Source organism: Thermobia domestica, chromosome 1 (genome assembly GCF_964235325.1).
Source record: "Thermobia domestica chromosome 1, izTheDome1.hap1.1, whole genome shotgun sequence".
NCBI lineage: Eukaryota > Metazoa > Arthropoda > Insecta > Zygentoma > Lepismatidae > Thermobia > Thermobia domestica.
Genome location: NC_137454.1, coordinates 85,093,982 through 85,111,291, shown reverse-complemented (window position 1 = coordinate 85,111,291; position 17,310 = coordinate 85,093,982). Strand labels below are relative to the sequence as shown.

Here is a 17,310-nt window from a genome sequence, read left to right as displayed (position 1 = left end):
AAAACAAATGTTTGTACATATGTATATTTTTAACATGTAAAAAATATTTTATATATGTTTTTTTTTTCTTGAGCTGTATATCACCGCTTATAAGAAAAACTGTTTCCTTATTAATTGTTGGTGACATTGTAAAAAATTTATATAATCTGTCCATTTTATTTTGCGAAGTAAATTTCATTGATGCTATATCTAAAATGTTTATGAACTTTTTTCATTTACATCATTCATCTTTTTATAAGATATTCGTCAAAGATAATAAAGATATTTAAAATAAATATATAAAAAGGTAAAAGGTATTTATATGTCTTCAAACTTGTATATTAAGAAAAAGAAAAATATAATTATATAAACAACAGCGTTTATTAGCGAGTAAAAATAACTCTACATATAACTGGCTTATACCAGCATCTTCGACATATAAGGACCATCCAATTCGTATCCAATTTTCCTGTAGTAATTACGTGTACCAACACCTGAAAAAGGGAAAAAAATATACTATAAATATACGGATATTTATCAATTTAATGGAAACACGTCAGATGTTTGGGTTGGCAACGGTCATATGACTACTGCAGAGTTGTTGGTGATGGTATGTTAGAGCAAAGTTCATACTATGTGAAGAGCAGTAGAACGGCAGTGTGCAGTGAATTGAGCAGACGGTGGTAGTATAAAATACGTGACCTCTCTGATTTCCGAATATAGCAAATTGTTGACGCTTGAAGTGTGTTAGGTGTGTAACGACGAACAGTGTTTAAGGTGATGATGGCCTTCAAAATTCACGGCATATCACACAGCGAAGAGGAATAGTAGTTGGAAAAACCCTTACTGACAAGTCCTGCCGAGCATTAAAGCGGACTGTCACTCAGAACCGTCGTGTGACCGAGGTGCAAATGACAGAGAAACTCTATCAGCATCCCCTACAGCTTGTATCAATAATCACAGTCCGTTACGAGTTACATAACATGGGCATACTGGGTCGGGTTGTACGGGCAAAACCGCTGATAAAGGAACGAGTGACGTTTTATCATGGCTCCAATGGTGCCGTGAACATGCAACATGGAGTGCTGAAGACTAGAAACGTGTGATATGGTCGGATGAATCATTGTTCACCTTACTTCAAACCATGGGCAATGTTTATATGATGGGCATCCAAAGAAATGTATGATCTCTACCCAACCGCGAAGCAAGGCTCTATAATACTGTGGGCTGCAATATCCTAGTTTTCAGTGGGTCCTGAGCTGTTACGAGTCTGTTTGTGATTATGTCGAGGCTACGTCCATCCTATGGTTGAGATGTTGTTTCCGGGCAATGATGCCATTCACACAGCTGGAGCTGTTGCGGCGTGGTTTGAGGAACATTGGAATGAAGTTGAACACCACTTCTGGCCCACCCAATTTCCGGACCTGAACATAATTGAACATCTCTGGTCCGTTTTGGAGTCACGAACCCAGTGCAGATTTCCGTCTTCGTCCTCTCTCACGGAATCCAGTGATGCACTGTACGCGGAACGGTGTAATATTCCACTTGCTACGTGGAATGGAGTCATAAGATGTCGTGAATAGTAGGATCAGAGCTGTTCTGAGGGCGACAGGTGGTCCAACGCCATAATAATCTGGTAAGTTGCACTTCCTTTTTAGGTGTTTCCATTAAATTGATAAATATCTGGAGTGCTGAATGATTTAAATATTTGATGCTGTAACCTTTTTACTGACATTTCTGAAATGCAGTCATCACCGTTTCAAACTTTACATGAAAAATATAGAACATATGAAATAGCTTACTCGCCCTTTTTTATTTAATGTTTCTATAATTTTGATAACCATCCATATCCAAGGAAGTATGCACGATATGACCTCTTCATATTTTAATGAATTTCGTACTACTTACATACAAAAGGAAATATGTATCACATTACAATTCAAAGGGTGAAGAGTTCGACTGGATCGGCTTACAGTGACGAAACGTTAATCACTATGCCCCACAGTTTTTACCGCAACCAACACACCTTCACTCTTACAGATATTTTTCAACGATTCAGATTACTTGAAATGGCATTTGTTGTGCATGGACACCTAGTATTTTGTAAATCGTTGAGCAATAACTGCACAACACCGTCTTTTTGAATTTCAATATAATTCTGACCTATACTAAATTAAGTGTTTGAAACATATTTCCCATTTTCAAAAGTAATATATATACAATTGTTTTTTATATGTCAGTATGTACACACGAATTTACCAATAAAACCGTGCTTACAATAGTTACGATCTCGGCACACTATTCTACTTAAATACGGATAATCAAGGTTCTACCATAAACTATTAAACATAAACCTGTGACTCAGTTTGATGATTTTTGAGGCAGGTGTATTTCAAGTACTTCATAGCATTAATTTAACATTGAAGCTCTCTGGATTACGCATATGCCCATGCTATAGTTTAATATGTGAAACTTTGGTTCATAATTGAAAATCCAATTGAATTGCTTATTATTAGGAGATAAAATCGAACAGACACGGTTCAAGAAAATATTTGAACATGCATCATAGTTCTTAATTTTAAAAAATGAATTATTACGATTAAAATTAACAGGCTTTGTACCTGATATCACAGCTATTTTTTTGGAGCCATGTTCATCCCTTGCTATCCTCTCTGCTTCCTCCATTAACAACATTCCAAATCCTTGATGCTGAAACTTGGTCGGGTCTCGTGCATTCACAGGCACCACACTTCCGTATACATGTAACTCCCTTACAATGGATACACCTCCCTTCAACTCAGGCCTAGCAAAACGAACGTATTACACATTAGTACTGCCATTGACATGACGTTGAAAGGTCCTAATATACTTGAAAAAAAGAAAAAAATGTCTGCCTTCAGAAAGCAGGTTTAATATTAAATTTTCATATGCATTGCTACTAAACTCGTTGAACTTCTTTGTAATCAACGAGATTTGATAAACAAGTTACCTGTAATTAAAACATAGTTCTCTCTCAAGGACTGAACACTCAGGACCAATTCCAAAGATTGTGTTCATCTGGATATTTCATAGTTTCTTTTCTGATCTTTAATTTTTTCTTCCTACTCCTCCTCTGTATCTCACACGACGCCTTTAGCAAAGCGCTTATAGGGTGTGTGAATACGTTTGCACTATTTTCGGGTAAGTAATTTATTTTATATATGTACGTGTAAGCACGCCAGACAAACTTCCCTAAAAACTTAACTAAGACTAGCTACCACCACCTAGATTCTTTTTAAAAATAATTCCGCGTGGTGTTGCAGGTATGTTACATCGATGTTAATATCCTTTAATCAGTAGACTTTGTAGCTCTACCAAAGCACGGAAGCAACTATATCTATTTCATTACTTCGAAGAGCCCACAGATGTTCAAGTGGATTTAATCCTGAGAAACTACAGACCAGATAGGGCACCATATGTTCGCCGAATTATCTACAAACGCTTTAAATCTTGTGAGCATGGCAGTTGTTACCCTGGAGAAGGGGAGTGTCCTGCCTATTGATCATGAAGATATAACAACACTGTCACTGAGAATGCCCAATTACATGCTGATTCAGTGCGGATTTAGACGAAATCGATCAACTATCAATCAGATATTTACCATTCGAGAAATACTTGAAAAGAAATGGAAATACCATATTCCAGTACATTAATTGTTTATTAATTTTAGAAAAGCCTACGACTCGGTTAGGAAACATTCCTACAGAAATTGGAATACTGAGAAAGGTAGCTGGATTAATTAAGCTGTGTTTAAATGAATCCCAAAGCAAAGTCTGAGTAGGAAAATACTTGTCCACGTGAGCTTTCACGTCGAGAATGGCTTAAAACAAGGAGGTGCATTGTCACCATTATTATTCAACTTTGTTCAGGTTTACGCTATAAGGAAAAAATTAATGATAGCAACCAGAGTCTAGAAATGAATGGTATTTCCCAAATTAGGGCGTATGCTGATAATGTAAATCTGATAAAGAATAATAGAAGAACAACAGAAAATGCAGAGATTTTATTAAAAGCTTGCAAGGACATGAGTTTGGAGGTAAATGCAGAAAAAACTAAATACATGGAAATTCGCCGGAATCGTAATACTGCAAATTATGGATGCGTTGAAATATCAGATAATACTTTCAACAAAGTAGATACTTTCAAATATCTAGGATCAATGTTAACAGACCAAACCCATATCCACAAAGGAATTAAATGTTGACTAAAAGCAGGAAATTCGTTTTATTATTCAGTTCAAAATCTTTCACTGTCGCGAATCCCGTCGAGGAATTTGAAGCTTAAATATTTAAAATGATAATCATGTCTGTTGTGCTGTATGGTTGCGAAGCATGACTGCTTACTCTGAGAGAAGAACGTGGACTGAAAGTATACGAGAATAAAATCCTGAGACAAATATTCGGACTCAAGAAGAACGGGAATGAGGAATGGTGGAGACTTCATAACAAGGAACTGCATAATTTATATCCTTTACCAAATATTGTTAGGGTCATCAAGACTAGGAAGCTCAGGTAGGCAGGTCATGTAGCTGGAATGGAAGAAAGTATTGGAAGGTATTGGATTCCGCTTGGATTTCAAAATTTTAACTGGAAATCCAAGCGGAAAATGATCGTTAGGAAGACCTAGGTGCAGATGGGAGAAACAATATTAAATGGATCTGGCAGAAATAGGAATACGAAGTATAAAATGGATCCAGTTGGCTAAGGACAGAAGTCAGTAAAGAGTTCTTGTGAACGTGGCATTGAACCTCCGGGTTCCATAGGCCACAGAGTTAGTTAGACTCATGCGTACATTCACCTGTATGAGAAGGCCCAAGTCATGGTATGAAAATCATGCCGACACTATCACAAAACATTGATACTCGACTCCAAGTGTCGACTGCATGAAGTTTCCTTTGCAATGTTCTTTTGGAAATTGGATGGATCTATATCCAGGGACTGCAGCAATTCCTGTTGAAACTGGAAACTATTTTCCTTGACGAGGCGTGAAACTGGTCGATGGTCCCTCTGGTTTAGGATCTTTTTGTCACCGCAGTTTTGCGTTGACACAAATATTACACCATTCCTTGTAGACGTATTGGACAGTTCGCTTTGGTACCAACAAACCGGGCAATTCCATTCACTGTGTGGTCATGAGCACACCCACACATGATAACTCATTTTTGTCATTCTGTTTTATATTTGCTTCGACCCATCTTGATGAACTTTCCATTCAAGAGTCCAGCACATTCACTCCGTTTAATTGCACTGGTCATTTAGTCGTGTGTAACAAGTGAAACGCCATCTATAGCAATAAAGACGACCAGTGTTAGTTCTAGAGAGGGTGACTAATTTTTTGTCCGATACACTTGTACAAATAGTGAAACATAACAAACCTAAAAGAACATAAGATTTTTCGTTACACGCTTCATCAGCTAGAGAGAATAACAAGTGCGAAGAACGAAATACTAAAGAACAGAAAAGTATCTTGTGAAGTGCCTACGTAAGCAACACCATGTCGGAATGCAGGGTCACGTGATAATGTAGTATGCTGAAGGTAGACTAGTTACTTTGAAACACATATGAGGGTTGGAACTTTAATAGTGCCAACTATTTATGTGTAAGCGATAGAGAAAGAATGGGTCTCTGAAATCGTTACTGACTCTCATTGCTGCCTCCAGATTTGTCAGAAATATGGGAATTATAGTACACCTGTAGCAGTGCTGTTCTATTGATGATTCAAATGAAGCGGTCTGTTGCCTGGAGGATCTGTGGAACATTTCGAAAATTACTAGTTTGGGATGAAGAATGACACGAAGTGGCTCCTTCGTCTTGGGAATGAAATTATAGTCGGAGATTTTAGGAGATGGTGGAGTACTTCCCGGCCCTTTCAAATAAGCGAATCAGCGAAATGTTACACTGGTTGCCACCGAACATTGTCCTGCAAAGTGTTGAGAAGATTATAAAGAACGCATCGTTAACAGTTGCCGCCGATTATATTTTAAAAATGAACAGTAATGCTGCTGTTGTGGGCACATTCAATCTTTAACATCGTGGTTATACGATTTTAGACCGCTAGCTCAAACGAGACCCCATTTGCTGTGAAGTAGGTTAGGTATTATCTAAAATGTAGTATAAGCGAAAATTACAGTTTCCGTTTCATGGGGTATATATTTGCTCCCACTATTGAAGTTCCAATCATCGTATGAAACTTATATAATAGTAGTGATTAGTACGTAGTCATTTTGAGAATTTCCTCCCCGCCAAAGATAATAGTAACATATAAATTATTCTTCAAATATAGTAATTTATTTATATGTGAGCTATGCATGTATGTACATTAAATACGTATACTGAACAATCAAATTAAGTACCTGAAGGTTTCCTCCGAGCATTTTCGCAACCTTAGTAATCCAACTAAAATATCTTGCTCTGGGTCTTCATACGATAGAAATGTTTCCCAACCTCCATTGGCAAAGTAATCTCTTCTAATTAGTTCCACCTGTATGAGCATACGAAAATTTGGTATTAGTTTTCACATACAAGTATCAGCACAATTTATCAATCCTAATTCAAGGAATTCTACAGAGTATCTGGAAAATCGCGCAACCCGAACTTTGTAGCATTAGAACTTTTGAACCATAAAGAGCAAATGAAATGAAACTGTCAATCAGGAAAGGCCTCTTTCCGTAAATACTTTTGAGATATAAACCATGAGGAGATGGTTTGATATTCGTCTTTACGAATACCAGGAACAGACCAAGATTTATTTTTTTTTATTATTTTTTTATTTTTATTTTATTTTATTTATTTTTTTTAAAGATAGGTATGGAATTGTTTGTGGACAAAGATGTCAACACATGTGAGAAGCCACGAACTATTCTACAGATAGACTGTTACGATCAAACAAGAAACTTGAAAATCACTGAGGACGTTATTGCCAGGTACAGATAGATTATTACTTTTCCACAGTGATATGCAAGTTTCAAGTTTGTAACAGTCTATCCACAGAATAATTTGTAACCTGCCATATGTAACCTGTTGACACGTCTGGTACCGTCAGTGTTGTCATTATGCCGAAAAACACGTCCTTTTTACAGCATGCCATTATCACGGCCGTGTGAAGCCTACAAATACTGGCCTTCCCTGAGTACCACCTTCATTTTATTCGCACTTATGGATTAAAAATTCTAATGCTCCAAAGTTTGGGTCGCGACTTTCCGCACCTTGTATGTATTGAACTTTAAGATATATGCCTATAAGTGAGAACATGAAGCTTGATTGATTGAAATCAGAACATTTAGCTAAAACATAAGGATATTTCAGATGATTAAATGATCTTTGTATACTACATTCAAGAAAGTGAACGTAGTAATACTGCTTTTACTGGGTTACCATTTCTCAAACCTTTTTCCATGCTACCTGTTGGCAATCAGTCATGCATGTATAATCACATTAATGGAATCCTAAAATTTTTGTTTTTAAACTTTTCTAATGTTTAATCGTGTTAATGCATCAGCATGCTAATAAGTGCACGCTTAAATCAAAACGTTGTTTAATTTTTAATATTCTGATAGCTCATACGTATATTGCCATCAATGTTTCTTTTGTTTGAGAAACTGATCAAAATAAATTCTGAAGAACTGAGTAAAAGTGATCAATGATAATTTATAGTTTGGTAAATAGAATATCCAATTAACAGAACTAAAATAACTATGTAATCACAGTGATGGGTTTATAAACGTTTCTCATAGACTAATAATCTCTCTAGTCACCAAATCTGTTTAACAGAACTGAATTGAACTGTATTTTGCTCATTTTCTTCGGTATATTCCGATCAAAATAAATTCTGTTGAGGTACCGTAAGACCATTTGGGTACTTTGCACATCGGGGATTACTTTGCACAAAATATGAAAAGAGTTTCACAGTCCTCTGTCGGTAAAACCATGAACAGTAAAGAGGAAGTTCCAACTGCCACCGTAAGATAGAACATCTAACTGTATTTTGGTTATAATGTTAACGGTTAACATCAGTTCTAATAACCGGGAGGGGGTAGTGTTGTAGAGGTATGGAAAGCAGTCACTGTAAAGGCCGCCATAATTTGAAAGTTATCACGTACAAGAATTTCCGCAAAAGTTAAGTCAGTTTCGTAAAATACTACTGTGTATAATGGGACTTTGATGCAATAGTTGAAATTGAAATGTGAAACGTTTTAGTCACAAAAAACGTAAAACTGGGAGAAGCCGGTTTCAGCCTCTACTAGGGGTTACTTTGCACCGGTCCAAAATACCGCTTAGATAGGAAATTATTACTACTGGAACCTCCTGCATTCTAAATTTAGGTAAATTTCCTATTTAGGTATATGCCGGAAAATTTCTTGTTGGAAAATAAATTATGAACAGTGGCGGATCCAGAAAAGTACTTTGAGAGGGGCTTCACTTACAAAGACTTTTTTTTTTTAAAGAAATCACTAAACTTTTGGGGAGGGGGCTTGTAGTTTATACGCATAGGAATGACTAACATTAGATTTTGTAAAAAAAGAAATCATGCAATTTGGGTGGGCTTCAGCCTGAAAGTCCCAAACCCGTAAATCTTCCATGATTACGGGGGTGGGATGATATTCTTGGACATAAGGAATAACCAAGACAAATCAGTTCACAAGGATTTTTTTCTTTTTCTTTTTTTCTGTTCCTGAGTTGGCATTTTTGTAGGACATATGCTAAACTATTAGCACGTGGTTCCTGTGCCGGTACCAGAAAATACATAATTTTCTTTACAAATATCGATAATACAAACTAAGTACTGATACCAGTACCATCATTCTAATATCAATATTTGTAGACTGCATGCAGTTTTGTGTAGAAAGTAAAACGTATAAATACTGAAGGGAAAACATTGCACAGAAACGTTATGTTTGTATGTTGAACATACACCCTCCATTCCAAAAGAAACCGAACTTTTGAAAACAAATAGTACCACTAGTGCCATCTGTTGTAATATTTTACCGGTAGATGGCGTAGTCCCTCATTGACAACTGGTATAAATGTCATGACATTTGGATGCACGGCAACAAAGTTATTGCGTTTCAACTGTCAGTGTGTTGTGTTCATCGGTCGGAAAATGAGTTTCAAACAACGAGCTGCAATTGAGTTTTGTGTTAAACTGGGTAAAACTTTTAGTGAAACGCAGCACCAAATGCTACAAAATGCATATGGTGATGAGTGTCTATCCCGTACGCAAGTTTACGAGTGGTTCAGGCGATTCAAATCGGGTAGAGAGACGCTGGATGATGACGAAAGATCAGGCCGTCCCAGAACCGGATTATCGGAAGAAAACATCGAAAAAGTGCGTGAATTCATCAAACATAACAAAAAATCGTCGGTGAAAGTTATTGAAATGGAATTAGGCATTCCTCAAACAACCGCTTACCACATTTTGACCGAAGTTTTGGGCCTTAAGAAGGTTAATTCGCTGTTTGTACCACAAAAACTCACCGAAGACCAAAAAGTTGATCGAATTGCGCATTGCAAAGACATCGTTAAAAGTGCTCGGCAGGATCGAAACTTCTTGAAATCGATTGTAACTGGTGACGAGACGTGGTGTTTTGAATATGAGCCCGAAACAAAGCGGCAAAGTGCTGAATGGAGAGCGCCGGATGAAGGAACACCCAAAAAAAGTCGCTTGGTGAAGTCAAAAGTTAAGGTGATGCTGATTTGTTTTTACGATTCAAAAGGAATTATCCACAAAGAATTTGTTCAGCCCGGCCAGACAGTCACTGGAGAGTTTTACTTGGGCGTCATGAAGCGTTTGCTGGCAAGAATTCGTCGTATTCGGCCCGAATATCGCGAAATCGGCAGTTGGACTCTTTTGGACGATAATGCACCATCACATCGTTCGCGACTTGTAACTGAATTTTTGGTCAAAAATCACATTATTCGGTTGCATCATCCGCCCTATTCACCAGATCTCGCTCCGTGCGATTTCTATCTGTTCCCGAAACTGCATGTGGCGATGAAAGGAAAGTGGCACGCATCGATTGATGCCATTGAGAAGTCGTTTGACAACTTGTTGGAGCGTGCAAATATGTGTATCGATGCAGAAGGGGAATACATTGATTAATAAAAATGATTTGTTCCAAAATGTACATTGCTTTTTTTTTTAAAAAAAAAAAAAAAAAGTTCGGTTTCTTTTGGAATGGAGGGTGTACTTTTTGTATGTTGCGCAAAGAAACCCCACCTACAGGGTTACTTTGCACCAAAGTTTATATTTCAATAACTATGGTCATACTAAATGTTTATTAATGCACTTGCACTAATGTTTTCCTTATATATATTGTATGTTTAAAATACAGTGCCCTAAATCATTACGTTTGTAAGTTACATGCGATTTTCTTTAAAATTGCTTAAATCTTGTGCAAAGTAACCTCATCTTACGGTACTTCCAATATCTTTAGTGAATCTCTGAAGTAAAGTGTGCTATTATGATCTGGAAAATATGACTTTTCCCATGATTCAGAAATCACTTTGGAACTAGTAATAAATTAAAGATATTATGTAGTCGACAAACACTCAATGTTCTTGACATAACATCATAAATTTCACAATGGCGTACTTCGTAACTGTACATATCGCTTAAGAAATTGAACCCACTGGATTTCAAACAACTTCTTTTAAAGTTTTACAACCGCTTGTTTTCCACATTTTGTTCTTTGATTTACTTACTTAGATTTGGAAACAACGGTAAAAGCAACAAATTTTTACCTAAAATGACTTATACACCACAATCTACTTTACTGCATCCTACATACACATTACTGATCATTTATCTTTCAGTTTTACACTGTGATGTAAAAATTAAAAAAAAACTAAATACAGTATTTGAAACTGTAAATATCCATTGTGTTGGATTGCTTCTGCAAAATGCCAACACAAGATTGGTCTACAGGAATTGGAGAAACAGAGCACGAAAGCACAAATGGGGACCATGTTACTAGTAGCTACAGCATCCCTAGCAACCGAGTCGCAGCCAATTTAACGTCTCTGTTACAGTAATCAAATCTCCAGAGTTCTTTAAATCTCTACTGACAAAATGGCATAAGAATCTGTGAAAATCCTGCCCCCTTTATTTTATTTTATGTTATTTTATTCATTTATTTATTTATTTTTAATTAATACATTCTATACGCAAGTTTTCCAAGATCTATTAGCTTGTATTAAAATTCTTAAATTACAGGAAATAACTGTTAAGGGGGAAAATATAGACAGACAGAAATAAAATGTTTTGATTCAAAGCTAATTTACATTACATGCAATTCCGATCTATTAGTGGATCATTTCGGTGAATTTACTCGGATCATCATCATCATAGGTATTCTGCCTTTATTGGCAGGTCACTTGCCGCAGCTGAAAAGCTTCCATGCTCCACGGTCCTCCGCTAACCTTTTCGTCTTCGCGTATGATCTTTCTGTTTTAATATCATCCATTAATTATAGTCTCCTTCGCCCCCTCCCTCTCTTTCCCGCCACCATACCCTCTAGGACGTCCCTCATGATATAATCTCTTCTTAGGCAATGTCCCAACCAGTTTCTCTTCCTCTTCCTAATAATATCTAAAAGTGTTCTTTTCTCACCCACCATTTCTAACACTCTCTCATTCGTTTTTCGCTCGACCCAACTAATTCTTTCCATTCTTCTCCACACTCACATTTCGAAGGCTTCAAGTCGATTTTCATCACCTTTACGTAATGTCCACGTTTCCGCCCCATACAGTACAACACTCACTTACTCGGATAACACAGTATAATGACTATATGTGAGTGCAACTGCAGCGAATCACTTTTCATAAATCAAAATACTTCCACGCACGACAGTCTCGTGCTAATCTCTTCGTTTTTGACGCAGCAATGATCCATTTTAATACTTTTCATCAATTGTTTCCTCACCCTCTTTTTCCTTATACTATACTGGTATTTTACGTTCTTCACCAGTTTCTCTTCCTCTCTTCATTTATACCCAATATTATTTATTTTTCCTCTTATTTCTTGCATCTTTGCATTAGCTTTCCCTTTGACCTCTGAATTTTCTTCATCTTTACACTCACGCTTCAAAAGTCTGTATACGATTTTAGTCGCCTTTAGTAGTTCCATGTTTCTTCCCCTTAAAATACAAAAATCCATATGAAATATTTTATGAGTCTCTCTCAAATTTTATATTTAAAAAACGTACAAAATATACTTTTTTCTTTTAGCAAAAAATACACAAAAGCATTTAGTAAGAGCATCTCGTACTAAACGTTTCTACTTTTATATTAACTTTCTCTCCACGTTCCTAAATAACAGCTGTATCATCTGCAATCCGTATATATTTCATCTTTCTACCCCTTTACGGAATGCCGTCTTTCCTATGTAGATCCTTCATTAATTCTAAATATATATATTAAGTAACATTTGGGACAGGCAGTATCCCTGTTGAACATCTTTCCAACTACACACTATAATTTCTTCCTCTATTCCAATTCTTTCTTGTTGGTTTATATATAAGATTCACTCAACCCCAATCCTTTTAGAAGTCCCAGTACTCTTTCCAGTTCACTCACTCAAAAGCCTTTTTAGATACACAAACAACATACATCATCTTGTCTGTTTTCTGTAAACATTTAATTAATTGCTTTTAATAAGTCGCTGGTATCTCTTTTGTCCTTACCCCTTCTAAAACCCAAACTGTTTCTCCAGAACTTCCTCAGTTGTTCTTCCATACAACTTTTTGTTCAATACTCAGAGTATATTATTTGTTGCATGTGATACGAGAATAATGGTTCTGTAGTCTTCACATCTCTCTGGGTTCAATTTCTTAGCCAACAGTATGACTGTCGTCTTCAATAAAGCTTTTGGCCACATTTAATCTACGTAGTCTATTCCTATTCGTGTATAAAGTTCTCAATATTTTCTTCCCCTCTTAAGAAATGTCGTTCTGCTTGCTAATTATCTTCACAGTTTTATTTCCTACTGTCCTCTTGTTTCGACCAAATTAACATGGACTTCACTTTTGTGTATTTTCCTCACATTTCCTTACTCCTTCTATATCCTGCCATTTTCTTTTGTAAAATTCTTCCCTTATTTGATCCCTCGACTTACTTCACTTAACCAAAAGGAAGTATTTTACAAAAGAAGCTTTGGCCCAAGTTTCTTGATAACTGTATCCACTATAAAATGTTCGAAAAAACTGTGTCTGGAACTAAATTAATATTTTTTTCATTAAATATCTGCTGTAACCAAGTTTATCTATATATATAATATACTGAATTACTTATTAGAATATAGTGAAAACATAATTACATACACTAAAAAAAAAAAGAAAAAAAAACAAAACCTTAAAAGTTACACCAGATAGGGAAGGCAAGATGTAGGAAAAAAAAATTAACTATAAAGCATCTAGGTGTAGATAGTTTACAGTATCATCACACTTACTTCATATGGCCGAACTTTGTGGTGAATTTCTTGAATACCAACTTCTCTCGTTCTCACATCTCGACATTCTGTACCAAGATCTTTCATTCGGGCTAGGGCTAGCTCTCGCAGATTTCCATGTTCCACACCAGAACTGTACCAATGGACATTGTAATTAATGAGAATTCTGGCCAAAATGTTTGCATATAAGGGATATTAATAATTCAATGAACTTTACTTTTTGGCTTTGACACAGTCTAGGAAAAATAATTAGCAGCATTCTTATTACAGAACACCTCTAATGTTCTACACATTTACAGCAATTTTTAGATATCGATATCATGTAACTCAAAAAAAAAAAAAAAAAAAAAAAAAAAAAAAAAAAAATCTATAGTTTACGTCCCATACTTATGATTCGTAGGCTAAAGGAGACGAGTGATTAATGAAAGTCAATGTTAATGTAAGCAGCTTGAAGAACTATTTAAAGAAATAAAAACCTGAATACTATAGTCCGCGTCACCTGAATTGGCGTGTGGCATCAGCTAATAAGCTCGCAGTACGCTGTTACTAAAACTTCAGGGAGGAATATAATCATTTATAATTTATTTTGTTCCTATTTGTGGACAATTATGAACGATTAGATTCCTCCCTGAAGGTTTAGTAACAGCGCACTGCGAGCTTATTGGCTGATGCCACACGCCAATTCGATTTGACGCGGACTGTAGCCCTGCTCTTTCACTACTCTGAAGAAAGCAAGATAAGTAAGTACCTTTGAGTTTATTTAGTAACTAATCTCTCATTTAGACTGCCTTAAATATCAACAACATATATAAATCACGTTATACACAATTCTTCCTATAGAACAGAAACATATTTCCTTTCAAGTGTGACCAAGGGCTGGTCAGGCAAAGCTTCCAACAAAAACTAAGGAAAGATGCTGCATTCCCTTTCTAACATTATCTATGCATTTTATTTTATTTTTCTTTTTTTAAGCAAAAGGTTTTCAAAGAAAGCAATACCTATCTGAAAAGGCAAACTGATTGACTACAAGCGTTTTCTCTAATTTTATCTTTTATTATAACATACAGCATTCATCATTTATGCCTTAAGAAAACAAATACGTACAAGAACTATATTTCGAATACGTGAAAGTCACTACTCAGTCATTAAAGCCAGTGAAACACCTCTCTTCACCTTAAAATATACTTTTCACGAGACAACTTTTACACAATTTTATTACTGAGAAGAAGACTGGGTTTCTTTTTTCTTTCTTTAGTGGAACTCCTCGGAAATGGAAGAAACCTATCTACCAAGTTGCCAGTCTAGCAGTGAAGATGAGGACTTTGAAAAAAGTTACCAAAGAGCAACGAAACAGTACTTAGAAATTTTTCTCCCACGATTAAAAAAAAAAAAAAAAAAAAAAAAAAAAAAAAAAAAAAAAAAAAAAACCGATTTTACAACTTTGAAAACTCATATTGATCGATTCGTTTATCTTACAGACATGGTTTTGGTGTCATTTTGTAGCAAAATAGATCAAGTTCTGATTCACATAGTACACTAGTTCAGAAACAAGTCACCGCAATCGCTAGCGGCAGTTGCAGCAAAGATTGCTGTCGTTACTAGTTCCGACTGTGCTAGCTGTGTGTTTTGGTATGACGAATCCAAGTCTGCGACAACTGTACAACGTAATTTCGTACAAAGATATGGTAAAGATCCTCCCAGTAGGTCTACTAATTATCAGTGGTATAGGTGTTTTATTGAAACTGGATGTTTGGTAAGACACAAGAAATCTTCTGGTCGTCCCCTTACGTATGATAACGTTGTAAAGCAAGTGAGACTTCAAATGGGATGTATGCAGCATCACCAATGGAGGCAACATTGAACCTATTTTAGGGGTATGGTAAAAACCTTGATGTTTTGCTACAAAATGGCACCAAAACCGTGTCTGTAAGCCAAATAAATAAATCAATATGAGCTTTTGAAAGCTGTAAAGTCTTTTTGATATACTCTGTATGTTGTTATTTCTAAGTATTCAATATGTATCTTTAGCTCTATTAGCGGACATTTTCAAAACGTGCTTATTCTGAGAATTAAGACAGAAGAAGCAAAACAACATATTCTGAAATGTGCCCTTTTGCTAGTTTCACATGTCACTGATATAACCTATATATACATATCATAAAAGATAGTGATGTTCGGAAGAAGAAAAATACTTTGAAAAATAATAATATTTACCTGTGTTTTACACTCCAACTTAATGTGTGTTTCAATTTGTACTACCTGATTACACACAAAAAGCAGAAAAACTGGACGAATTTAAATAATAAACTTGTCATTAAAATCAATAAAAATGCACACCTTACAAGAGGCATTGGAATATCTCGTTGAACTCGATACACGCGAACCCATGGTGGAACTAGAGCTAAAATTCTAGCTATCAGATCTATTAATGTGTTTGGAGGATAACTTTTATATCTTCCAGTTTTCCACAGTTCATACAGTCCTGTTCCACGTATCACTAAAGTTGGGTAGATCTTCAATCCATCCGCTCGGAAAGCTGGATTTTCGAAGAATTCCTAAAAGATAGAATAAATAAATAAATAAAATAAAATTATATAAAATATGGATTATACAGATTTTACGTAACATGCTTAAATAAACAAACAAACAAACCTTACTTTTGATAATGCTTTTAAGAATAAGACATTTCAAGATGTTACATATGTACAAAGAAATCAAAATAAAAGATGCACTAATATCAACCAAACTACGCCAAAACAGAAAAAAGAAGTTTCTGTTGTGGTAACTTAATTTGTAGAGGAACCACTCATCAAGCGGAACATCAGAGTTTGAGTCCTACCAGCCACAGACTAGAATACATATAAACGAGCAACTTCCTATATCCGCTATTGAAATCAGTTTGGATCGTCTGCACAGCGAAAGAACCAATCAACGCTCTCGGTGAGCAGGATCAGTGTCGTCGTGTGTGGATGGTGTTTCCATCGGTCTTTCAACGTTACGTCATGGGTTGTCATAGTAACCGGCGGATTGATTTCGTCTGCTTCGCATCTCAGTGTTAGATGTAGTTCAGAAAGATCAGATAAGCTAATGTTCACTTTTTCTTGTACTGTCTCTGGACTGGACGTTTCTTTCCAGCTATTTTTACATTGATAAAATTTTCTTCCTTTTAAAAGAGTTCACTTTGAAAGCAGTGTTTACACCACAGAACACCACTGATAGATTTACATGCTAAATGGAGGAAGTAACTGATTTTATCTTGTATCACATATATTTAACGTGACATACAATCGATTATTCCCTCCAGTTATCAGATATAGCAGTGAAATTAAACCGTTTATCCTTAAAATAATCTAAATACTACTATTGTAAAACAAAATGGAAGAAAAATAATAAGAATTAAAATAATCCACTCTGTGGTTAATTTCGAAATTTCCACGTAGGTGACTTCAGATTGACTGGTTAGTTCTTATTACCAGTTGACATTATAACACTAAAAGCGAACAGTCAATATTTGGATTTTACTCGGAAAACCCGAACACAAAAGTTATATTGAGTTTAAAATACATATATTAACGAAGTAACAGTACATGACTGAGATATGGTGATGGAAGTTGCGACTCGGTGGCTCTGAGCAATTAGAACGTTATTGTACTCAAGTTACGATTATAGCTGGTGTAAACAAAAGTTCCGTTGCCATTATCATCACGAATTATTTCAGTTTTCGCGAAGTTTCCTGTCAATGAATGCCAAAACAAATAAATTTTGACCAAAAAGCAAGAGTTGCTATCTGTCAAGAACTGCTGGAGTACTACGAACATGAAGGTAACGATTTTCGGATCATTACAATCA

The 17,310-nt window shown here is 35.8% G+C and overlaps 1 protein-coding gene across 1 annotated transcript in view; it reads right to left on the bottom strand.

Annotated features, from left to right (window-relative positions):
- Positions 1-338: 338 nt before the first annotated feature.
- Positions 339-17,310, bottom strand: part of Elp3 (elongator complex protein 3) — a 29,596-nt gene continuing 12,624 nt past the window's right edge. Inside the window, exons 6-10 of the mRNA XM_081760535.1 lie at positions 15,799-16,016; positions 13,462-13,594; positions 6,371-6,498; positions 2,601-2,782; positions 339-473 (exon numbers count right to left, since the gene is read on the bottom strand). Of these exons, the coding sequence (XP_081616661.1) occupies positions 397-473; positions 2,601-2,782; positions 6,371-6,498; positions 13,462-13,594; positions 15,799-16,016 (738 nt within the window). The 3' untranslated portion in view covers positions 339-396. The remainder of the gene's footprint in view (positions 474-2,600; positions 2,783-6,370; positions 6,499-13,461; positions 13,595-15,798; positions 16,017-17,310) is intronic.